The sequence below is a fragment of the Eumetopias jubatus genome, unplaced genomic scaffold, assembly GCF_037043125.1.
Source record: "Eumetopias jubatus isolate StellerSeaLion01/CBP00866 unplaced genomic scaffold, mEumJub1_p1.0 scaffold_12, whole genome shotgun sequence".
NCBI classification, from domain to species: Eukaryota; Metazoa; Chordata; class Mammalia; order Carnivora; family Otariidae; genus Eumetopias; species Eumetopias jubatus.
Window position 1 is genome coordinate 27491502 of NW_028274818.1, and position 25973 is coordinate 27517474.

At 41.7% G+C, this 25973-nt stretch overlaps 1 protein-coding gene and 1 pseudogene across 1 annotated transcript; one reads left to right on the forward strand and one right to left on the reverse strand.

Moving 5' to 3' along the window:
- Positions 1 to 3259: 3259 nt before the first annotated feature.
- On the reverse strand, positions 3260 to 3758 carry LOC114221991 (U1 small nuclear ribonucleoprotein C pseudogene; annotated as a pseudogene).
- A 2998-nt stretch (positions 3759 to 6756) lies between these two features.
- LOC114221897 (alpha-1,6-mannosyl-glycoprotein 4-beta-N-acetylglucosaminyltransferase-like) lies at positions 6757 to 9919 on the forward strand. The gene is made up of 3 exons (XM_088017236.1): positions 6757 to 6864; positions 7836 to 7992; positions 8778 to 9919. Exons 1-3 carry the CDS (start codon positions 6757 to 6759, stop codon positions 9917 to 9919), a joined length of 1407 nt encoding a protein of 468 aa, XP_087873362.1.
- The last annotated feature ends 16054 nt before the right edge of the window (positions 9920 to 25973 follow it).

The window sequence follows — 25973 nt, forward strand, 5'->3', positions numbered from 1 at the left end:
CTGAAGAACATTTGAGGTTGTCAGTCTAGAAAGTCCCCAAATAGGACCATCCCTGAGTATAGTACAGGCCTAGTGAACCAGATATGACCCAATTGTTCCTCAGAGACAAAATGACTCCTAAGGAAAAGAGGACATCTGTTACTGCACCTTTATTCTATTTCTGGGCCTTGCCTGCATCAGAAAGGCGCAAAGAAGGAGGTAGGTTGGTGAGGCCCACCTTCAGAAATAAAAGCAGCTGGAGTTCTAGTGCCCATAATGGACCTACAAGCTGGCCCTGAGCCTCCTCTTTGAGCACCTTCTGAAGCTCATTGGCTGCCAGTCAGGTCCTGAACTGGTCAACCCCTGAGCTGTGTTATTCATCCCAAGGCGATCCAGGCATGACCCTGCTTGCTGTTCTCCATTCTACCCAGATGCCTGCCCTGGGCTGGGCAAAGCCAGTGAGAACATATGGCCAGCAGTGTTCAAAACCTGACAAAGCATATGGCAGTTCTGCTGGGCTCTCCGGTTCAGTAAAGCAGCCCAGCCCCTATAACATTGTCCCTGAAAGCTTTTCTTGAAATTACGTTTTTAAAAAATGAGCACCACTTCTTTTATGATGAAGGCTAGTAGCAGTGAAGCAATTCAGTTATCTTCGGGTGGAGTTTCATGAAGGGCAGCCAGGAATGCTGCCACGTTCTTCCTAGGCTACTCACTGGGTGGCTGATTATCTGGGATAATCCATCTTTTCAAATCCCTGTTAAGGGGATCAGGGAAAATTCCACCTTTTCAGCATACCCACAAAACGCACAGGTGTAGGTCTTGAAGTCTGGTCAGGGCTGCATCATGGGAGTGAGAGGTTGGCTACAGACTCATGGAATTGTACGAAAAACATCAGTAGAAAGAGAGCGAGGCTGGCTACGTCTGTGAGTGCAGGGAAATATACTACTCTAATCTCATCGTTGGCAATTGGCCTCCGAGGGCCACTACCCTTTCTGCTCTGAGCATCTTCACCCAGATTGACTAGGTGAAACAAAATTTAGCCACCAGCGCTTCCTTAATCCCATCACAATCCCTTGAGCATTGTAGGTTTAGGAGAAAAATTGGCTATTTCCTGTCCAGGGTGCCTGGGCCAAGAAGGCAAATTGGGACCAGGCCCCAGACCAGGGCTTATCTAGGCAAGATGGTAATGGGCCCAGCCAGAAATGGAGGAAGCCAGGAGATGACAAAATGGTGCCAAAGAAAGGACTGACAAGGCAAGTCAGAGAAGCCAGATCTGCTTCAGGTTCAAAGAGTTATCTGATCAAAGACTGAAAGGTGAAGCCAGAAAGTCAGGATAGGGGTAAGGTGGGAAACCAAAAGCAAGGCCAAGCAAGAAGATTTTGCCAAATATTTTGCCACAGCATAACAATGGCTGTGTATTAGAGGACTACCCTGGTTTCAAGGATTATAATCATACAAAATATGCTCTTGAACCAAAAAGGAATAAAAGTAGAAACCAAGAACAATTACATATCTAGAAAATCTCCAAAGATTTGGAATATTAAGCAACATTTCTAAATAGTTCATGGGTCAAAAAAGAAATTGCAAATGAAATTAGAAACTATTTTGAACTGAATAATAATGAATACACAACCTCTAAATTTATGGGATGCAATTAAAGCAGCCCTTAGAATAAAGTATATAGCTTTAAAATCTTATTTTAAGGGGGAAAATGATCAACATTATTAACCATTAGGAAAATGTAAATTGAAAACACAATGAGATACTACCATATGCCTATTCAAAGGGATAAAATGTTTTAAAAATAACCTGACAATCCAAGTATTGATTGGGAGCAACTGGAACTCTCTTCATATATTGCTGGGGGGGAGCAGGGTTCAAAATGACGGACTACTTTAGAAAATAGTTTAACAATTTCTTATAAAGTAAACATGCACTGATTGTATGACTCAGCAATTGCTCTCCTGGGTATTTATCTGAAAGAAATGAAAATTTATGTTACACAAAAACCTGATAGGGAACATTTTTTGGTTTTAGGTTTTATTTGTCATTGCCAAAACCTGGACACAACCCAAATATCCGTCAAATTATGAATGAATAAAGAAGCTGTGGGCCATCCATAAAGTAGACTACCACTCAGCAGAATAAAGGAATGAGCTACTAATATACACAAAAATATGGGTGAGTCTCAAATGCAGCATGCTGAGAAGAGCCAGACTCAGAAGGCTACATACTACATAATTCCATTGGCATGAAATTCTGGAAAAAGCAAAACCGTGGAGACGGAAAACAGGTGAATAGCTACCAGAGGCTGTGAGTGAGGGAAAGGATTGACTACAAGAGAGTATGAGGACATTTCAGGAGGTGATGATAGTGTTCTCGATCTTGAATATGGTGGCAACTACACGACAGTATATGCACGTCAAAACTTACAGAACTCTGTGCTAAAAAAAGGTGATTTTACCATGTAAAAATTAAATCTTAGTTTACAAAAGAAAAACAAACACAATACCTCGTGTATATAGTGTATGATATACCTAGTGTATGATACCAGTATATACCTACTGGAAGCAGACAGTAGAATGGTGGCTGGCAGGACTGGGAAAGGGGGAAATGGGGATATCTCAGTCAAAGAGTACAAAGTTCCAGTTATGCAAGATTAATACGCTCTGGGGATCTCATGTACAGCAATGTGAAGATAGTTAACAATACTGTATTGTATACATGAAATTTGCTAAGAGGGTAGATATTAAGGGCTTTCATCAAAAGAAAGGAGGGGGAAGGAAGGAAAGAAGGAAAGGAAAAGAAAGAAAATAGTAACTATGCGAGGTGACATATGTTATTGAGCTTGCTTGTGGTGATTATTTCACAATGTAAACATATATCAAAACATCAAGTCATACACCTCAAATGCATATAATTTTTGTCAATTACCATATACCTCAATAAAGCTGGGGGGGAAATTAATACTACAAAGCTTCTAGAAGGAAACGTAAGAGACTATCTCTGCAACCTTGTAGAGTGTGCTATTTCTTTTTTTTTAACTAAAACAGTTGACAATTTTATTTTCACATTTCACAATACAAATGAAAATTGTTTTTTTTTTTTTTTTTTTTTTGGTCCCACTACTCCCCGGCAAAAACTATTCTCTCTTTGATAGGAAGGGGGAGCAAGTCTTCCTTGTCCTGCTGTGAGAAAACACCCAGAGTCACAACACCATGATCTCCCGGTGAAGTACACAAGTAATATAAAATGAACATAAAGAGGTTCCTATCTCTTCTTATCTGTCTGGTCGAGTCATTCCTGGCCGAGTGGACACCATCATGGGACGGGCAGGAGGTCTCATCACTGGGGGCCCAGGCATCATTGGCATGTGCCCTCCCATAGGTGGCCTCATTCCAGGAGCAGGTCCCACTGGCATCATCCCAGGAGGAGGAGGGCCCATCATTGGCATCATGGGAGGGCCCCCCATATGGGGCGCTGGCATCATACCAGGGCGAGGAGGACCCGGGAGACTGGGGGGAGGTGAGATCATTGCCCCTGCAGGAGGAGGAGCAGAGAATGGGGTAGGAGGTATCTTTCCTTGTTGAAATGCAGCGGTTGTTTTGTCGATCAGGCTCTGAGCCTGCTCTCCATTTCTGATAGTAGTCTTTCACATTCTCTTCGTGTTTCCTACCACTGCAGTGTGTCTTTCTCACAGATGGAGAGTCATGGGTGAGGTACGTGTCGCAGTAGTCACAATAAAACTTAGGCATGTTGCTCTGCAGGCCGTTGGTCACTCCGTCGAGTGTGCTATTTCTTAAAGAGACCAAAAAAAAAAAAAATCACTGACCATAAAAGAAAAAATAATAAATTGAACACCAAAATTATACATAATTTTAATGCAAAAAAATTGTCCTAGATTTTCTCTAATCACCTCAACTTCAATATAATAATTTTTTGTTTGGGGCGCCTGGGTGGCTCAGTGGTTAAGCAAGCGTCTGCCTTTGGCTCAGGTCATGATCATGATCCCAGGGGCCTGGGATCGAGCCCCACTTCGGGCTCCCTGCTCGGCGGGAAGCCTGCTTCTCCCGCTCCCACTCCCCCTGCTTCCGTTCCCTCTCTCGCTGTCAAATAGATAAGTAAAATCTTTTTAAAAAATTAAAAAATAATAATTTTTGTTTGTTTGCTTGTTTGTTTTTTGGTTCCTAGAGGAGAAAGGAGAGGGCAGGAAAAATTGGAAGAAGAGGATTCAAAGAGCGGAGGAGAGGAGGAGGAAACAGGGTTTTAGTTCAAGGTAGTTATGCCGTGGTAGAAGACTGCGTTTTTTAAAAATACATGGACTTCCCAAAACAGCACTATTAGGGGTAAAGAAAATTGTATGTAATACTCTTTAGCCATCAAAAAGAGGGAAATCCTGCCACCCGTGACACCATGGATGGACACAGAGGGCATTATTCTAAATGACAGAAGTCAAACAGAGAAAGGCAAATTCTATATGATCTCTTTTATATGTGGAACCTAAAAAAAACAAATTCACAGAAAAAGAGATCAGATTTGTGGCTACCAGAAGTGGGGGGTTAAGGGGAGAAGGAAGTGGAGGAAGGTGGTCAAAACGTCCAAACTTCCAGGGCGCCTGGGTGGCTCAGATGGTTGAGCGTCTGCCTTCGGCTCGGGTCATGATCCCAGGTCCTGGGATCGAGTCCCGCATCGGGCTTCCTGCTCCTTGGGAGCCTGTTTCTCCCTCTGCTTCTCTCTCTCTCTCTCTCTCTCTCTCTGTCTCTCATGAATAAATAAATAAAAAATCTTTAAAAAAAAAAAAAAACGTCCAAACTTCCAGTTATCAAATAAATAGGGACCGAGGATATAACGTACACCATGATGACTATGGCTAACTCTGTGGTATGGTATATTTGAAAGTTGCTAAGAGAGTAAATACTAAAAGTACTCATAACAAAGATGTGTGTATGTGTGTGTATGTGTCTATATGGGATGATGGATGTTAACTAAACCTTATGGCCATAATCATTTTGCAATATAAGTAAGTAAAGGCACTGTGCTGTGCACATTAAACCTATGTAAATAGTTCTGTATGTTAACTATATCTCAATAAAACTGAAAGGAAATAAAACATTATTGTAAGTAAAATCTTATTCTAAATGCAGTTTCTGTTTTCTTTTCTTTTTTTTTTTAAGATTTTATTTATTTATTTGAGAGAGAAACAGAGCACAAGCCAGGACAGGGGCAGAGGGAGAGGGAGAGGGACAAGCAGACTCTGCACCGAGCGTGGAGCCCGATGCGGGACTCGATCACAAGACCCCAGGATCATGACCTGAGCTGAAGTCAGATGCTTCACCGACTGAGCCACCCCGGTGCCCCAGGTTCAGTTTTTCATATCTAAAAAGCTGAACTGATAAGAGACGATGTCATTTGGTTCTATTCTTTACTTAGTAAAAGGCCAAATCCGCGTTTTGCCCAATGCCAAGTCAAGCATGGAGGGGAGGGGTGGGAGGAGCAAGGAAAAACTGGAAATGTGATCTTGGTAATGAGACAGAGCAGATAAAGAGAAGAAAAGGAAACTTCAGAAGCCCGTTGGGCAGTTCTGGGAAGTGGGAGGCCCACGGAAGAACTGTAGATGTGAGGGCCAATTTGCGGTGACTGCCATATCCCCCAAGCAGCACAGCATCACAGAACCTGGGTGGGGAGGGGGCAGAAGGGGAGAGATAAGTCCTCCAGGAACCATCTGTGGCAACCCTCTAATAGGGGAAGGGAACATTCAATATCCATTTTCGTTAGTTAGATTCAAACCAACAGTTAATTTCCACACCTCTGGGTTTGAGATAAAAGACTGGAAAGCCGGCTTTAAAACTTTAGCTCCACCTTATCCAGAGACAGGTGCTTGATGTGAGGCTGGAGTGGTAACCAGCCCCCCATTCAGGCTGGACAATGGTTGTCAAGCAGGGTCTCCTGGGAGGGGTGACTTATTTCTGCTACCTCAGAGGAGCCACTCTGGGACCCCATCTTGCAAGCATACAAATATTATTTTCTCCTTGATTTCAGAGAAATTCCAGCTCTCCAATAAACTCTCAAGCCACATCTTCTGTTAGACAAAAAGACTCCATGGATGTAGCACTCCAAACATGGTAACGACTTTCACGTGATTAGAAATCTCTTGTCACTCTTAGGTTTCCATCCTACTTACCAGTTCAGGATGGGGAGAGATATACTAACAAGAGCTTCCCTTGGTCCCTCTGACTTGATTCAAAACATCATAATCTGCCTAACATAGTCCTAGGAAGAAGGATCAGACACAAAAGTAAATGGGGAACTAACAGACAAGACCCAATTTATGGGTCAATAACATCCAAGGAAGGACTTTGACTTGAATTTGGAGTTTAGAGAAGAATATGATTAATGTCTAACACTTGATTTCCTCTTCTTGGCAACACATCCTCTCTGGTTGGGTCTCTACTCCAAGAGTGGATAAACAAAAGAAGCTACTCCAATTTCACCTGGAAACCCAGACAGGAGGTGAAGAAGGTAGAAGTGGGAAAAGGATCAAACTCTTTGGCCTTTGTCTCTCCTTAGATAGCTACAAGTAGGAAGGAGGGTTGAAGTGGGTGGGGAAAAGGCGACTGACATGATTTGGCAATGGTGTCCAGGAGGAGGGAAGAGGGGAAAGGTAATGGGAGACTTCCAGGCAAGAGGAGGCCATCGCTATGCTTTTCTGAGCTGGAGGCACTCAGGATCTGTATCCCACTCACATTTCTTTGCAGAGCCGCTCCAGGCTCCAGCACCATGCATCATTGCCTATGGAGATATATCATCGTTGCTGTGTCCTTAATCTTCCTGAACTTCTTCCTCCAAAAGAATAATGAGGAGCATCTTACATATAACTTATCATTGGTAAGTACCAGAGACAGAGATTGGACTGTTTGCCAATACTTCGGTAGGGGGGGATTTTTTTCCAGTCATGCGAACACTCTAGTTATCACCGCAGAAGTTCTAAGAAGAGGGCACTTGAAGAATCAGGAGAGTGTCAGAGAAAAGGTTAATATTGAACCAGCCTTGAAAGATGTATAATATTTGAATAAAGGCAAGGAGGAAGAGAGGGCAGTTTAAGTGTGGAGAGAGTAATGCACAGACACTTCTAGAAAACCATGCTGACTGGCAGGATCTGCATGTGATGAGGACTGCCTGAGTGCTGGCCACTTCCCTCAACAGAGCCTGGCATGAGAGAGGTTAGTCATCCCATTTCTCATACAAAGGGATTGAGACACAGAGCCCTAAAATAACTTCTCCCACGTGCACAACATCTGCAAGTAAAGAAAACCAAATCCAATGCAGGGCATGCTCGGGTTTTAGGAGTCTATATTTTTCCTTAATGCCTCAGACCAGCTACAGCAAAGCACAGGTGGACGTGGGGAAGTGGTCGAGAAACATGCATATAGTCCGAGTGGAGTAAAAGAAAGGTCTTTAGAATTGAGGCACTGTGGGTGTCTTCCATAAGGACAGGACCAGGCACTGGTCTTCAGTACCTGCCACAGAATCCAGCACAGTCGAAGCTGAGTTAGATGACCTTGGCCAGCCTGATAATGGTAAGAGAAATTAGATGTGAGACATGGTGGGGCCAGCAAGTTCTACTCTACAGAAGCCTAGGAACTTCCTACAGGTATTCCTACTTTCTACCTGATTCCAGGGCCCACCACCCCTTCTGGAAAGTCCTGTGTGTTCTCATGATGAGGTGGGGACAGCAGTCAACTAAGTCCTGACACTTGGGCTCTCTGGTGACTAGATCTGGGGCATGCCCCGCCCGTCTTAAAGGGGGGATCTGCCCCTTACTTTCTCCAGGCTGATGTTCATCATATCCTCAGCAGGAGGAAAAGAAGAAAACACTGTGGCAGCTCAATGAGAAGCAAATCAGCTCTGAACAGAAGAACCATCTGGCGACCTTCAAGGACATGCAGAAACCCTCCCCTTTACTCCAACGGGCCAGCTACAAATTCCTGGCTGGATCCCCTCCCCAGGAAAAGAGTGAGTATAGGGGAGGGAGTGGTCAGACTGGGAGGAGGTCAGACAAGGTATTCCAACAAGAAAAAGGAGGATGGGTAAAAAGGGAACATGAGCTGTCATCTGGGGAGGAAAGCAGGATGCTCTGAGGGAGGGCCATGCTATGAAATTTGGTGCACGTTTTAATCCTGAGTGTACTTTCTTCCCACTGCCCCCCCCCCGAATGACTAACAAGTTGAGAAGTCCATAGTGACCTGTTAAGGAGCCATCCCATAGTGAAGCTCATTCATGTCCAGCACCCCGGGGGGTGGGGGGGAAAGACAGCATGGGAGAGGAGGAGAGGAGAGGAGAGCTGTGGTAAAAAGCACTGGGTAGAGGAAGAAAAGGGTGGCTGGATGTTGACTAGCTGTACACTAGACTACCAGAAGCCTTGGCTTTGTGTAGGTCCCTGGAGATCCTCTAATCCAGGTCTGATTGATCCACAGTAGCTGAGATAACTCTGAGGTCAAGGCCTGGTTAACTGGCCAAGCCAAGAAATTTACCTTTAGTACATGGCAGCCTCCCCCATCAGAGGGAGACTTGTCCCTCATAAAGTTTCTGCCAATAGCCGTTTAAGGGTGTGATAAAATAAAACCACTTCACAACTTCTAACCGGAGATTAACCTCATATCTGGACCACACTCTTCCAAGGAAAGGAAATGTGAATTTATCACAGGTATGGCATTAAGGGGAAGACCTGAGAGGAGAGACCTAGGAATTCTTCCCCATCTGCAAGTGGTAAAGGCTCCCTTATCGTCCTCCACCCCTAGAGCTGCTGACGGTGGGGATTTCCTCAGAGCAGCACCTTCATGGGAGCTACCTCTTGGACACCTTGCAGTCCCTTTTCCAAGCTTCTTCAGAACCTGAGCTGAATTGTATCGTAGTGTTGGTCCACCTGTCCGATCCTGATCCCGAATGGCTCAGCCAAACGGTTGCCAATATTTCAAGCCTCTTCAAACCACACATCGAGGCCCAGAAGCTGCTCGTGATCCAGGGTGGTCTCAGTGACTCCCCTCTCCCAGGAGATCTGAATAACGTTAGTCACGCCTCACCCTGTGAAGCACATTATTCCAGGCAGAAAGTCAATTATGTCCTCCTCATGAACTTTGCTCTCAACCTTTCTGAATACTTTCTGATGATAGAAGATTATGTGCACTGCACCCCCAAATTTATTTCTACCATCTATTGGGTATTATCAGCCTGGAAAGAACTACCTTGGGTGATCCTAGAGTTCTCCAGCCTAAGCCTCTCTGGGAAAGTTTTCCACAACAGTGACCTCTCCCGCCTGACCTCTTTCTTTCTCCTTTTCCATGAGAACATTCCCATTCATTTGTTTCTCTCTGAATTCCGTCTACTCTTGGCCCAAAATGTTCCAATTCGTTTCAGTCCCTCGGTCTTCTACCACATGGGCAATTATTCTGTGTTTGAGGACACTTGCTTTCCTGTGGAGAAGGAAGAGGTCTTTGATGAACCAGACAACCCTGTTGCCGATGTCCTCACTGACATGATGGCAGAACTGAATATTATTCCACAGTATGCTTATATTCTGAACAAGGAGTGCTACTCTGTCCTCGATCCTATAGAAGGCAACTACCTGACAGTGATTTTGGAGAAGCCACAGAAAGTCATCCGGATAGAGGTGTTGACAGGTTCTGACAAACAAGGGCTGTACTGGCTACAGCAGGGACAAGTAGAACTTGGCTATGATCCCTTAGAGGATTCTAGAGGCTGTGCCCGCTACACCCTACTAGGTCCACTGGTGGAAGGACATTTGGACCAGAGGGTATTTTATGAAGAAGATTCTGTGGAGGAGTTGAGTTGTATACGATTGATTGTGCTAGCATCTCAAAAGTCTTGGCTCCTGATCAGGCAGATCAGAGTCTGGACTCAGAATGAGGAAGAGGAGAGTTAGCACAATGGGAATACTGGAAGGGTGGGGCTTGAGAATGGAATCCACGTGGCTGACCAGAAATAAAGCTAAAATCGATCAAAGCCTGCTCACTCTGAGTAGGGTGACTGTGTAATTTATTATCCAAACTGGGACACTTTGAGAATGAAAGGAAGCACTATTAAAAATGACACTAGAACAACAGGTGGAAAGCAAGACTGTCCCAGAGAAGCTGAGATGTGTGCTCATCCTAATTCTGATTTTTCTAGGTTACTCAGGATAGATAATGCAGTCTGATGAGGAGAGACAAGACAATGTCCTCTGGATTCCAAGGGCCAGAAAGAGGGAAGGAGTCACCATGAATTGCCTGGGTTCTTATCAACAAACAAGTATAACATCCCAAGATCTTTCCATGAAGGAGTTATTGCCCTATATAGAGTTACAGCAGTCTTTATAGTGGTGGAACTACGATCATGGTGGAACTGACTTTAGATCAGATCTATACACTTGTCCTGATCTGTCTGGGCTGCTGTAACAGAATTCCATAGATTGGGTGGCTTATAGACAAGAATTTATTTCTCACAGTTTTGGAGGCTGGGAAGTCCAAGGTGCTCACAGATTTTTTTTTTTTTTTAAGATTTTATTTATTTGACAGAGAGAGACACAGTGAGAGAGGGAACACAAGCAGGGGGAGTGGGAGAGGGAGAAGCAGGCTTCCCGCGGAGCGGGGAGCCCAATGCGGGGCTCGATCCCAGGACCCTGGGATCATGACCCGAGCCGAAGGCAGACGCTTAACGACCGAGCCACCCAGGCGCCCCAGTGCTCGAAGATTTATTGTCTGGTTAGGGCCTGCTTCCTGGTTCACAGATGACTGGCTGCATCTTTGCTGTATTTTTATATGGCAGAGGTGAATAAGGGAGCTCTCAGTCTTCTTTTATAAGGGCACTGATCCCATTCATAAAGGTTCCACCCTCACGGACTAATCACCTCCCACAAGCTCCACCTCCTATTATTATCACCTTGGGGGTTAGGATTTCAACATATGAATTTGGGGGCACATATCCAGGCCATAGCAATACCAAAAGCTCCAGTGTGCCAAGGTTGAGACCTTGCTGAAGCAAAGTTTGCTTAGTTGGGATCCAGGGATGGACATTTAAAATATCTGAGTTGGGCGCCTGGGTGGCGCAGTCGTTAGGAGTCTGCCTTCAGCTCAGGTCATGGTCCCAGGGTCCTGGGATCGAGCCCCGCACCGGGCTCCCTGCTCAGCGGGAAGCCTGCTTCTCCCTCTCCCACTCCCCCTGCTTGTCTTCCCGCTCTCGCTGTGTCTTTCTCTCTGTTAAAAAATAAATTAAAAAATCTTAAAAAAAAATAAAATATCTGAGTAGAGCAAAATACCTATGAATCCCCTAGAATGGTATGCAAAATTTGGTAGGAATTCATATGTGCATTTTTCTGAGAAGAAAATACTTTCATCACAGCATTAAAATACCCTATCTGCCTCTAAAGAGTTGACAATAGTATAACAGCAGTTATAACCCCCTTGAGGGAAGGAACAGTGTTATTTACAACAGATATCTTTCCATGTCCATTGAAAAATAAGGAGTTAGGATTATATATTCCTTCATGTATCTATTCATCAACTATTACATACTTAAGGTTAAGTGCTATTAAAGACAGTATGAAAAATAAGATGAACCAAACATGGATGACACCAAAAGCAACTTAACAACAAAAATCAGTAATTAAATTGTGTGACAGAAAAATTGGGTGACATAGGTATCAATTCTCTCTAAATAGATAAATAAAATTGATGAACTCCAATAAAAACACAAATTGGAGTTTTGGTTTTTGAAATTTTTCATGAATTTCTCTTTCTTAAAGATTTTATTTATTTATTTGAGAGGGACAGAGACAGTGAGAGAGAGCAGGAGCAGGGAGAAGAGGGAGAAGCAGGCTCCCTGCTGAGCAGGGAGCCCAATGCGAGGCTTGATCCCAGGACCCTGGGATCATGACCTGAGCCTAAGGTGGACGCTTAACCGACTGAGCCACCCAGGTGCCCTGAAATTTTTCCTGAATTTAAAAGGAAAAAAATATTTGAGTCTAACCAACTGCCTCTCACTAGAATATTTATTCTCCCATTTCTTTTTTTTAAGATTTTATTTATTCATTTGAGGGAGAGAAAACACGAGTGAGGGGAGAGGCAGAGAGGCAGAGAGAGAAAGAATCCCAAGCAGACTCCCCACTGAGCGTGGAGTCTGACATGGGGCTCAATCCCACAATCCTGAGATCATGACCTGAGCCGAAACCAAGAGCCAGACACTTAACCAAGTCACCCAGACGCCCCTATTCTCCCATTTCATTAGAAACAATAACATCATGGGAAACCATGTACACACCTAAAAGAGAACAAAATTCCCATGTTCCTTGCAATTTGGTTGACCAATAAAATGAAAGCAAAATCTTTGGGTGAGATTTCCAGTAAAAATTTCCAATAGAGGTTTAGTCAGCTGGCAGAACATTTTTTCGCATTGACCTCATAATTCTTCTTTATCTTGTACTTTGCTATTGCTTTCAGTCAGATGCTATTTATACTTTGTTCGGCTTTTCTAGTTGTCTTACATAAGAAGGTTCAAATTACCTAAATTGCTATTTACATAAAAAAACTTTTATGTATAACTTGAAAAGATCTTCAAGACACACCATTAAATGAAAAAACCGCAGCTTCAATATAATATATACAAAATTATTCATTCATGCAAAAAAATTCCATGTATTTTACTCAGCATAATTACAAAAACTACAGAAGAATCTATTACTGGCAATTTGTCTATGAACACTATAAAAACTCCCCTGATTAAAACAACTAAATAAACTACACAAACTACTTAAAAACTGTTTTTAAGTGTATCAAAGAAATGAAAAGAATCTAAGAAATACTCAGAGACCAAAAAGTTAACCAAAAATAAGAATCCAGAAAGGTAAATAAGGACTTAAGCTGGCTTTTGCCCTGAGGGAATTAACCAAATACCAGTAACACTGAGCTCTATTTTTTAAATTTATTTTTTATTTAAATTCAATTAATTAACATACAGTGTACTATTAGTTTCAGAGGTAGAGTTCAGTGATTCATCAGTCTTATGTAACACCCAGGGCTCATTACATCCGGTGCTCTCCATAATGTCCATCACTCAGTTGCCCCATCCCTTCACCCCTCTCCCCTCCAACAACCTTCAGTCTGTTTCCTATGAGCTCCATTTTGATAGCTGTGTGGGGTGCATGAGACTAAAGAAAAGGTCAGAGATACCTAAGAGTTCATGGAAAATGGGAGACCACCGTGTAAATCTGCAATACCAAGTGGCTACATGCTCATCATAGAGAGCTGGAAAGAGACAACACCACAGAAGGGAACAGAAATAAAATTACCTGTCTCAGTCTGCACTATTAGACGGGAAAAATTTTTTCCCTGATATTCCTAAACACAAGTTGTCCATTATGGATTTGCTGTGATCCAAATTAACATTACCAAGTGCTCCCAAAAATCTCAAGCCAAGATTATATTTTAAATTAGTCACAGTTCAAGTTGGTAGTGCCTCCCAAGATTCTGGGAAAAGGCAAATTTAAATCTTTTGGAAGAATTTAAGACCTAGAGAATCCTCACAAAGTTCTACAAAACTTAAGCTCACAGTAAAAATTCACAAAATATAAAAGGAAATATGGCACCATAATGAGAACCAGGAAAAAAAAAAAAAAAACGGAATCAGAGCTGAAAAGACTTCAAATATTGAAAATATCAGACCCAGAAAAAAATAATTTTTAATATATTTTTAAAAATGGAAGTTAAGGGCGCCTGGGTGGCTCAGTTGGTTAAGCGACCGCCTTCGGCTCAGGTCATGATCCTGGAGTCCTGGGATCGAGTCCCGCATCGGGCTCCCTGCTCAGCAGGGAGTCTGCTTCGCCCTCTGACCCTCTTCCCTCTCGTGCTCTCTATCTCTCATTCTCTCTCTCTCAAATAAATAAATAAAATCTTTTTAAAAAATGGAAGTTAAGATTGAAAATGTGAATAAAGAATAAATAACTAGAAAAAGGGCTGAGAATATTTGAAATAGAGAACTTTTTAAAAAAAGTTTTATTTATTTAAGTAATCTCTACACTCTACTGGGACTCAAACTCACAACCCAGAGATCAAGAGTCACATGCTCTACTGACTGAACCAGCCAGGTACTTCTGAAATATAAAACTTCTGAAGATAGGAAAAAGTAAGAATTGAAATTTAAAACCCAATGGATAAGTTGAAAATCCGATTAAACTCAATAAAATAGAAAATTAGTGAACTAAAAGATAGAATTAAAGATATTATCCATAATGCAGCACAGGATAAAAAGATGGGGAAAATATGAGAGAAGATTTAAGAGATTTAGAGGACTGTAAATGACAATCATAATTCCAATCTGGGTTCAAAATAAAGAGAAGTTAGAGAATGAATTTTATCTTATATCGCTATTGTATGCATGTGCACACACATTTGTAGAGAGGGGAGTGTTAATTAGAATTATAGTATTCTAAGGTCTAGTTCAATGGAAGAGCAAATATACTAACTTTAAATATTAAGTAAAAACATTCATGTTAAATTTTTGGAATAACTCTAAAGGCTGAAATAGTATTCCATGCCAAAACCAGAGAGAAAAGGAAATGTAATGAAAAAAAAAAAGAAAAACTCATCCAATTCTCACAGAAGGCAAGAATAGAGGGAGAAGAAAGAGAAACAGAAGGTACCTGATAATAGTATAAATAAATTCATAAATATAAATATTATCTGATAAATGAAAATGAACTAAACACATTAGCTAAAAAAGATTTTCTTTTTTTTAAAGATTTTATTTATTTATTTGACAGAGAGATAGACAGAAGAGCACAAGCAGAGGGAATGGCAGAGGGAGAGGGAGAAGCAGGCTTCCCGCTGAGCAGGGAGCCTGATGCGGGACTCGATCCCAGGAGCCTGGGATCATGACCTGAGCCGAAGGCAGCCACTTATCCATCTGAGCCACCCAGGCGCCCTAAAAAAGATTTTCTTACTTGGTTGGAAAAAAATACAACTTTTTCTATTTATAAGGACTGAAACTAAGTAACACATAAAAGTTGGAAATGACGGCATGGAAAAATATATCACTGGCTAATACAATCAAAAATTAAATTACATTGAACAAGACTTTAAGGCAAAAAAAAAAAAAAAAGGCATTACCAGAGGAAAAGAAGATCAAGACATATCTCAGGGATAGCTTGATAAAAAATGCAGCTTACCATGGGCACCTGGGTGGCTCAGTTGTTAAGCGTCTGCCTTTGGCTCAAGTCATGATCTCAGGGTCCTGGGATCGAGCCCCGCATCGGGCTCCCTGCTCCGCGGGAAGCCTGCTTCTCCCTCTCCCACTCCCCCTGCTTGTGTTCCTGCCCTCGCTATCTCTCTCTCTGTTGAAAAATAAATAAAATCTTAAAAAAAAATGCAGCTTACCAGATGTCCATCGACAGATGAATGGGTAAAGAAGATGTGGTATATATATACAATGGAATATTACACAACCATCAGAAAATGTAATCTTGCCATTTGCAACAATGTAGCTGGAACTAGAGGGTATTATGTTAAGCAAAATAAGTCAGTCAGAGAAAGACAATTATATATCTTGCTGATTTGTGGAATTTAAGAAACAAGGCAGAGGATCATAGGAGAAGAGAGGGAAAAATGAAACAAGATGAAACCAGAGAGGGAGACAAACCATAAGAGACTCTTAATCATAGGAAACAAACTGAGGGTTGCTGGAAGGGAGGGGGGTGGGGGATGGGGTCACTGGGTTGATGTACACTGGGGAGGGTATGTGTTGTAATGAGCACTGGGTATTATATGAGAATGACGAATCACAGACCTGTACCTCTGAAACAAATAAAATGTTATATGTTAATTAATTGAACTTAAATTTAAAATATATATATATATACTTTAAGCATTTAAAAAAACAGAACAGAACTGACAAAATTGGAATATAAATGGTGTAGAGATTTTTTAAAAAGGGATGCAGCTCACCAGGGAGGTAGAACAATGTAAATAACTAAAGACTTTACTTCGGAGAGACAGTTATTATTGACAAAATCCCCAAGGAGAAATGGATAAATTCACCATCATTGTGGGAGATTTTAACTCCTATCTTAGCAACTGATAGATTTAAAAATTTTAATTAACAAGGTTTCAATATAATCAACAAGCTTGATTCAATGGGCATATATAGAATATTGCATCCTTTATACTTTTTAAAAGGAACATTTATGAACATGGAACATTTATGAAAATTGACCATGTAGCATCTCAACAAATTTCAAAGAATCGAAGTGACACAGAGTTCACTGACAACAACACAATTAGGATCTAATCTCTCTGGTTTCTAAATTAATGACAGAAATATTTTTAAATGCACATTTTAGGTATATTTCTTTTTTTTAAATCCTTTTTTTTTTTAAAGATTTTATTTATTTAATTGACAGAGAGAGACAGAGAGAGAGGGAACACAAGCGGGGGGAGTGGGAGAGGGAGAAGCAGGCTTCCCGCCGAGCAGGGAGCCCGAAGCGGGGCTCGATCCCAGGACCCTGGGACCATGACCGGAGCTGAAGGCAGTTGCTTAACCAACTGAGCCACCCAGGCGCCCCAACACATATATTTCTAAATAACTCAAAAGCTAAAGAAAAATCACATAGAAATTAGAAAATATTTAGAACTGAGTCATAATGGAATTACTAATATGAAAACTTAGGTCATGCAGTTAATGCTGTTCTTGAAAGAAATTTATCACCTTAAATGAAAATAAGTAAGACTAGTAAATTAGAAAATAAGCAGTACTAAAAATCAACAAGTTTAGCATCCATCATAAGAATTTAGTAAAACAGTAGAAACAAAAAACAATGAATGTATAGGGAAGGCAATATTCAGTATAGGAGCAAATATGCCACACCGAGGAACTTGAAGAGAGTGAAAGGCAAGCTACCGAGTGGGAAGAAGAGTATTGCAATACATGTAACAGACAAAGGATGTCTATCCAGAAATCGATAAAAATTGCTGCAAATCACTAAGAAAAAGACAGACAAACCAATGGGCAAAAAACTTCAACAGGGAACTTCACAAAAGAGGAAGTGTTTCAAGAGGAAATCATGTCATTTCTCCTCAGGGAACGGCAAGTAAAACTTTAAATGGCTAAAATGTAAAAGACTGACGGTACCATGTGTTGGAAAGGATGTAGAGCAAGAGTGGGTAAACTGAGGCCCTTGAACCAAATACAGCTCATCAACTGTTTTTGCAAGTAACATTGTATTGGCAAACAGCCATCCTATACTGTACTCACTCCCCAAAATACCATTTCTGCCTTTAATCTTTGATGAACTACCCTGTTCAAAGGGGCATGAAGAACTCGGACTTGTTTCATACAGTTGTCCTTAGCAAAGACTGATCTAGACACAGTACCACTCACAATGAGGAGGTAGTGGGCAGGAAAACAAAGGGTACAGAAACAACTTGGGGGGCGGGGAGAAAGAAATGATCTCAGTCATTTCCAGAGCTCTTTCTGCGCCCATGGAAGGCATTAATTCTCTATGAATATTGGCTTCTTACCTCCAACCTCTGCCTTCCCAAGAAAGATATACCATAAGCGGAGCAGATACAGAAACACAGACATAGCATTCCTGGAGGACTGGGGACTGTTTTAAATAACAGAGAGTGACAAAGACCAGAACGAAGGCAAAGATAAAATGAGGTAACAAACAAGTGTTCGGTTTTGCTTCTTCAGTTCCATTCTACTCTCACTGTAGAAGTACCTCCTTCCCAGCCTCCCTGCGTTCCATGCTTCCCTGACCCTCTCTTTAACAGTGGTTCTCAACCAGGAGTGATTTTTGCCCCCCTCCCCGACCAGGGGACCTTTGGCAATGTCTGGAGATATTTCTGGTTGTCACAACTGGGGGATACTCCTGGCGTCTAGTACAAAGAGGCCAGGGGTGCTGCTAAACAAACTGCAACAGATCAAACAGCCCTGACAGCAAAGAATGATCCCACCCAAAATGTCGACAGTGCCCGTGCTGAGAAACCAGCCTTCCAATCAATCAGCAGCAGCGTACCTGACAAGGCGACACCACTTTGATTTATTTTTTAAAAAGACCTATTTTTTTATTTTAGAAAGAGAGAGAGAACAAGAGGGAGGGACAGAGGGAGAGGGAGAGAGAATCTGAAGCAGACTCCTCGCTGAGCGTGAAGCCCAACGCAGGGCTCCATCTCACTCAAGACCACAACCCTGAGATCACGACCTGAGCTGAAACCAAGAGTTAGACTCTTAACCAACGGTGCCACCCAGGCGCCCCAGGATGACACTGCTTTTAAACAACTTTTCAAAAGCACAAAGTGTCAAAATTATGCAAGGAGGAAATGGACTTATCACATAGCAGACAGATCAAAAAATTACTTTAGCCACAAAAGGCAAAACCACTAGCTCAGCAAGTAAGTCATAGCATGCATAAAATATATCTAGAAAAATGTCTATAAAGAAGAGAATTTATGAGTGTGACGTTTTAAGGAATTTCTAGGATTTCTTTTAACTTCATTATTCTTTACATTTGAATTGTGGTGTTTTAAATAATGCAATATATGTTAAGAAAAAAAAGAAGAAGATAGCAAGAGGGGAAGAATGAAGCGGGGGAAATCAGAGGGGGAGACGAACCATGAGAGACGATGGACTCTGAGAAACAAACTGAGGGTTCTAGAGGGGAGGGGGGTGGGGGGATGGGTTAGTCTTGTGATGGGTATTAAAGAGGGCACGTTCTGCGTGGAGCACTGGGTGTTATAGGAAAACAATGAATCGTGGAACACTACATCACAAACAAATGGTGTAATGTGTGGTGATTAACATAACAATAAAAAATTTAAAGAAAATCAGAATTACCAGGTGATTAAAAAAAAAGCAACTGAATTGTGGTGTTTTGTCAAATATGAGGTTTTACTTGGGGTTTGTAATAGAAGGATGATCTGAATCCTCAAAGGGAGTGTATCCATACTTTAAAAATCTATGAACTTCTCAAACCCTCTCCACTCAGGGTTTTGCCCCTACCACTCAACCAAAACTGCCTTGTCAAGATTTCTGATGACCTCCTGGTTGCAAATTTTGAAATTTGTCAGCATATAAAACCATGAGGTTTTCAAGGACTGAGCCCTGGATCATTTCAATATTAAGAGGGTAGATGAAGGGGAACCAGCAAAGGTGAGCGAGGAAAGCAAGTACTACTTTCATAACTACTTTCAGCCCTTTTAACTGTTTCTTCCAGTGTTTATTTGCATCCATGTTTCCAAATAATACATTACCATTGTTTGATTAGCTTTATATACAATTCGGTGCCATGACAGTTAAGCTGTTAGCCCTTTTATGCTACTCCACAAATAGACACCTATCCTTCCACTCTTCCAATATAGCTTTCTCCAGGAATCACATTCTGATGCTTATGTGAAGTATTCACTGCTGAACAAGTCATTGGCAGGCAGTCCTCCAAGGCATTTCTATATATCTTGGGCTCTCTTTTCAAAGATGTTGATACAGCAAACAGCCTTAGAAGCTAGAACTAGCGTTGTCTGCCACAGCAGAGGGCAGGTTTGTTTTAAAAGACAGTAACTCTCTCTGGAGAGATTTAGAGACATAGTATTCCAGAGACACTGCAGAATAATAAGGTCTCCTTTCCCTCCTCAGAGAAGATGTATCCTAAACCAGGATAATAAAGATAATGACTCCCTGAGGGGCGAAGGTTGGGTTTGCTAGCAGTCCCCTTATAAGACTGAGAGTTTCCACAGTCGCAGCATTTCTCAGCTGCGACACAGACCCGCAGTTCTTCCCAGGAAGAACTTGGGGAGGGGAGCAAAGGGAATTACTGCATCATGAAGTCCAGGCTACCTGCTGTGTCATGGGTAATAACAGTTTCTTTGTTCCTTAGCAACTGCATTTGTGGAAGTGTGGCAAGACAACCTAGCCGCTACACTGTGCTTAGGGATTGCTTGATTGTTTCATTTCACAGTAGCAATCTGTGATTATATTTTCTTCCATGTATAATTTTTCCTTGGAGCTAGTGGTTATCTCTTTTATTATTTGCACTGTTGTAGGCACTCAGGATGCATCAGTAAGCAGACCAAGATGGTTACCCTGATGGTGGCATATACTGAAGTGGGAGAGGCAATGAGCAGAATAAATAAGTGTGAGGCAGAGAGATCACCACTGAGGTTTGAGTAAAGGAGTGACGTGATCTGCCTGAAGTTAGGAAAGGATTATGCTGGCTGCTGTTTAGCGATTATAGAGAAGCAAGGATGGAAACAGGGTTAATTGGGACGCTTCCACAGGCATCCAAGTGAGAGAAGGTGGTTTAGACCAGAGTGGTGGCAGTGGAGGTGGTGAGAAGTGGTCAGATTTTTTAATATATTTTGAAAATCGATCCAAGAGAATCTCCTGAATGATTGGTTGTAGGGTTTGAGAAAACAGTAAGAATAACTCCACAAAGTTTTTGACCAAATCACTAGAAAGATGGAGCTGCCTTCCACTGAAATAGGAAATAACTTTTTACGTCTTTTAAGGGAATTTGGTAATTTTCTCACGAGGGCCTTGCACCTCCTTCATTATATTTATTCCTACATAGCTTATATTTTCTTTTGATATTAATATATCAAACTATTACTGTAATATTTATATAGTTGTCAATTATAATATAATGGACTTTTGAAAGATTTGTTTATGTATTTGAGAGAGACAGCATGAGCAGGGGGTGGGGCAGAGGGAGAAGGAGACAAGCAGACTCGCCGCTGAGCACGGAGCCCCATGCGGGGCTCAAGCTCATGACCTATGAGATCATGACCTGAGCCAAAATCAAGAGTCCAATGATTAACCTACTGAGCCACCCAGGCGTCCCTGGACTTTTCAATATTTTAGTTTAATCTTGTATTCAGAAATCATCTTGAATTTTCTTGTTATTAATAATAGTGAGCTCATTGATTCTCTTGAATTCTCTATGCAGATGCACACTATATGCCAGTAATGAACATTTTGTCACATTCAGTTCTTATTCCTCACTTATTTTTCTTATCTTGTTGCATTGGCTGAAATAGAGATTGGCAAACTATGGCCTGCATGTCAAATATTTCCTACTACCTGTTTTTGTAAATAAAGTTTTAATGGAACACAGTCACTTTCATTCATTCATGTATTACCTGTGACTGCTTTCATGCTACAACAGCAGAGTAGAATAATTGCAACACAAGCTATATGTCCTAAAATATTTATTATTCAACCCAAACAGAAAAAGTTTGCCAACGCCTGGGCTAGGATTTCCAATACCATATTAAATAATGGCATTGGTTACAGATATTCTAGCTTTGTTCCTGATTAATGGAAATGTATCTAAAATATGATATTTGCAGTAGAATATTGATATATAACCTTTATCAAGTTAAGGAAAAGTTCTCATCTATTCCTAGCTTCCTAAGAATTATGGGGTTGAATTTTATTAAACGTTTTTTCAGCAACTAATGAGATGATCATGTGATCATTCTCCATGAATCTGTTAATGCTGAGAATGTGACATAGAAATTTCCTATTTTTACATTCCTGAGATAAATCCAACATGATTATGGTTTATTGGTTGTTTTTTTTTTAAATAATTGTTGGGGCGCCTGGGTGGTTCAGTTGGTTAAGGGTCTGACTTCTGCTCAGGTCATGATCTCAGGGTCCTGGGATCAGGTCCCATGTTGGGCTCCCTGCTCAGTGGGGAGTCTAATTGTCCCTCTCCCTCTGCCCCTCCCCCAGCTTGTGCTCTCTCTGTTTCTCTCTCAAATAAACAAATACATCTTTAAAAAATAACAATAATAATTGTTGGAGGGGTACCTGGGTGGCCCAGTCAGTTAAGTGTCTGCCCCTTGGTTTCGGCACCAGTCATGGTCTCAGGGTCGTGAGATCAGGCTCTGGGCTCAGCATGGAGTCTGCTTGAGATTCTCTCTCCCTCTCCCTCTGCCCCTCCCACTTGTGCTCTCTCTCTCTCTCAAATAAATGAATAAATCTTTAAAATTAAAAAAAAAAAGGGCACCTGGGTGGCTCAGTTGGTTAAGCGACTGCCTTCGGCTCAGGTCATGATCCTGGAGTCCTGGGATCGAGTCCCGCATCGGGCTCCCTGCTCGGCAGGGAGTCTGCTTCTCCCTCTGACCCTCCCCCTTCTCATGTGCTCTTTCTCTCTCTCTCTCATTCTTTCTCTCCAATAAATAAAGAAAATCTTTAAAAAAATTAAATTTAATTTAATTTAAAAAAAATTGTAATTGTTGGATAGGGTTGCCTGGGTGGCTCAAGCTCAGTCAGTTGAGCATTGACTCTTGGTTTTAGCTTGGGTCATGATCTCAGGGTTGTGGGAGCGAGCCCCACATTGGCTCCCTGCATGGGGCTCCACGCTCAGCACTGAGTCTGCTTGAGACTCTCTCCCTCTGCTGCTCCCCCTACTTACTCTCTCACTCTCTCTCTCAAATAAATTAATTAATTAATAATTGTTGGATATAATTTGCTAATATTTTATTAATTTTACACTTAACATTCATAGAGAATGAACAAGAGTTTTCCTTTCTTGTGCTGTCTATAATACCAGAACAGTGTATAACCCCTAAAATATTTAATGAACCCCTAATGTATGAAAGCACTTTGTGAAGTACTGGAAATATGTCAGTCCTTACCCCATGGAGCTGAAAATTTAGGCAGGAAACAGAAAATAACTGACTACAAAATGGATCAGACATAACCATTGTGGTAAGTGCTAAGAAAAAGTAGTACAGAGTCAAGATGTCTAAAGAGACTGGGTTATTGGGGATAGGAGTGGCTGAAAAAAAGTTTCCTCTAAAGAATAGATGCTTTAGGGGCACGTGGGTGGCTCAGTCAGTTAAGCGTCTGCCTTTGGCTCAGGTCATGATCTCAGGGTCCTGGGATCAAGTCCTACATCAGGTTCCTTGCTCAGTGAGGAGCCTGCTTCTCCCTCTGCCCCTCACCCCACTTGCGCTCTCTCTCTCAAATAAATGAATAAATAAAACCTTTTTAAAAAAATAAAGAATAGATGCTTTAGTTCAGCTCTATATTAGTTTTCTATTGCTGCATGATAAATCACCACAAAACAGTAGCTAAAAATAACACAAAGTTATAATCACACAGTTTCTGTGGGTCAAGAGACCAAGCACAGGTTAGCTGGGTCCTATGGTCAGGATGAAAACAAGCTGTCAGCCAGAGCTACAGTTTCACCTGAGGCTCGGAATCTTCTTCCAAGCTCATTCAGATTGTTGGCAGAATCGAGTCCGTCGTGACTATAAGATTGAAGTCCTAGTTTTCTTGCTGGCTGTCACCTGGGGGCTTGCTCTTAGCATCTCAAGGCAGCCGTCAGGTACCAGCTCCATGGCCCTCTCTCAACATGGCAGTTTTCTCCTTCAAATCCGGCAGGTGAACTCCCTGGGGTCTACCAAGACAAGTCATATATAAAGTAACCTAATCAGTTGAGTGACTGTCCCATCATAGTCAAAAGTCTCACCCACACTCAAAGGCAGAAGAGTATACAGGTCGGGGCGCCTGGGTGGCTCAGTCGGTTAAGCGGCCTCCTTCGGCTCAGGTCATGATCCCAGGGTCCTGGGATCGAGCCCCATGTCCGGCTCCCTGCTCAGCAGAGAGCCTGCTTCTCCCTCTCCCTCTGCCTGCCACTCTGCCTACTTGTGCTCTCTATCTCTCTGTCAAATAAATAAATAAAATCTTAAAAAAAAAAAAAAAGAAGAGTATACAGGTCATGTCCAACAGGGGGTAGGAATCTCGGGGGCCATCTTAGAATTGCGCCTACCACAATCTCTGAATAAGCTTGAAAAACCCAGTTGAAGGGTGGGTGGAAGGATAGGGGATGAATGTTCTAGGCAAAAGGAATGGTACTTGCAAAGACTATGAAGACCCTAGTAACATGATTGTTCAAGAAAATGAAAAGGGTGCCTGGGTGGCCCAGTTGGTTAAGCATCTGTCTTCAGCTTAGGTCATGATCGCAGGGTCCTGGGATCGAGCCCCGCATGAGGCTCTCTGCTCAGCAGGGAGCCTGCTTCTCCCTCTCCTCCCCGCTCGTGCTCTCTCTCATTATCTCTATCTCTCTCTCTCAAATTAATAAAATCTTTAAAAAAATAAAATGAAAGAGAGTGTGGCTAAAGGGGAGAAAGTAGATGGAGTCTGTCACCATGGGAGGAAGAACTACAGAGGGGCTCTTCTTTTAGGGAGTCTGGAGGCTATGCCTGATTTTTTTTATAAAAACAATGGGGAGCCAAGATTGGGATTTTGGTTTTGTTTCTTTTTTAAAGATTGGAGCCCCCAGATTATTAATTCTTCTAAAAAGGGTCTGTGTCTTGTTCAACTCTATATCCCCCAATGCCTAAAATAGTGCCTGAGACATGATCGGCACTCAGCAAGTGTGTTCTGTGATGGTTTTTCCCATTTGTCAAATTTCTTTTTCTTGGATTCCCCCTGGTTTCATAATCCAGCTGCTCCTGCCTTTTGTTAGCACCTCTGTTGAAATCCATTCTCCGACCGCCTGACCTCAACCCCCACACTAAATGCTCATATTCACTTCTTTGATCTACACTCTAAAAGCAAGAGATGCACCCTCTACCATCCTGGACTATAGGTTTCCACCCAGACAGAGCTCCCTATCGGAGAAGGAGAAACAGAGCTCCCTGATAACAACTACCCACCTTCCTGCTAATCGGTAGGACCCCCTGGGAATTACTATGATTCACCCAGGAATATCTATAAACTTAGAGATTGCTGTGTTTTTTGGACACTGGGCCTCAAATACCTTCTACAAGCAACTTATTACAGGGGTTAGGAGTATAGCCTAGTTTTTTCAGTAAGTAAATTTGGAAGGGCAAAAAAGGCGAGAGATGGAGGGGAACTCTATACCTTTAAAAATGCCTAAGAAACATAAACAAATCTCAGTGTGTGGACCTTATTTGGATTCAAACAACACAATTTAAAACTGTAAACCAGAGAGGACAGTACAGGAAGTAGAAAACTACAGACCAATGTCTCTCATGAATATGGTTGTAAAAATTATCAACAAAATATTAATCAAATACAATAATATATAAAAAGAACGATACACCAGAACCAAGTGGGGCTTATCCCAGGAAGGTAACACTGGTTCAAAATTAACAATATTAACAACAAAAAACCCCAACATAATCCACTCTATTATAATGCAAAGATGATCATATCAATTGATAGAATAAACATTTGGCAAAGTTCAGCATCCACGCAAGACAAAAACTCTTAGAAAACTAGGCATAGAAGGGAGCTTCCTCAACCTGATAAAGGGCAGCTACAAAACAAACACCTACAGCTAACGTCACACTTAATGGTGAAAGACTGAATGCTTTCTCCCTAAGATCAGGAACAAGGCAGTAAACTGAAAGTACTAGTCTGTGCAATAAGGCAAGGAAAAGAAAAGGCATATAGACCGGAAAGGAAGAAACAAAACTATCTCTATTCCCAGATGACATAATTGTATAGAAAATTCCAAGAAATCTACCAAAAACAAAATAAAACCAAATCCTTAGAACTAATGAATGAGTTTAGCAAGATCACAGAATACAAGGTCAACACATAGAAATCAATCTATTTCTATCCAATAATGTACAATTAGAAATCAAAATTTTAAGAAGCAATGGCATGTCAAAGACTAATGATGTAATGTATGGTGATTAACATAACATAATAAATAAATAAATAAATAAAATATTTGTATATCCCCTCAAAAAAGAAGAAGCAATGGCATGTAAAATAGCACCCTTCTATTATGGCCTGAATTGTGTCATCTGCCCCCTCAAAATTCATATACTGAGGGTGTGGGGATGGGTTAGCCTGGTGATGGGTATTCAAGGGGGCACGTTCTGCATGGAGCACTGGGTGTTATGCACAAACAATGAATCGTGGAACACTTCATCAAAAACTAATGATGTAATATATGGTGATTAACATAA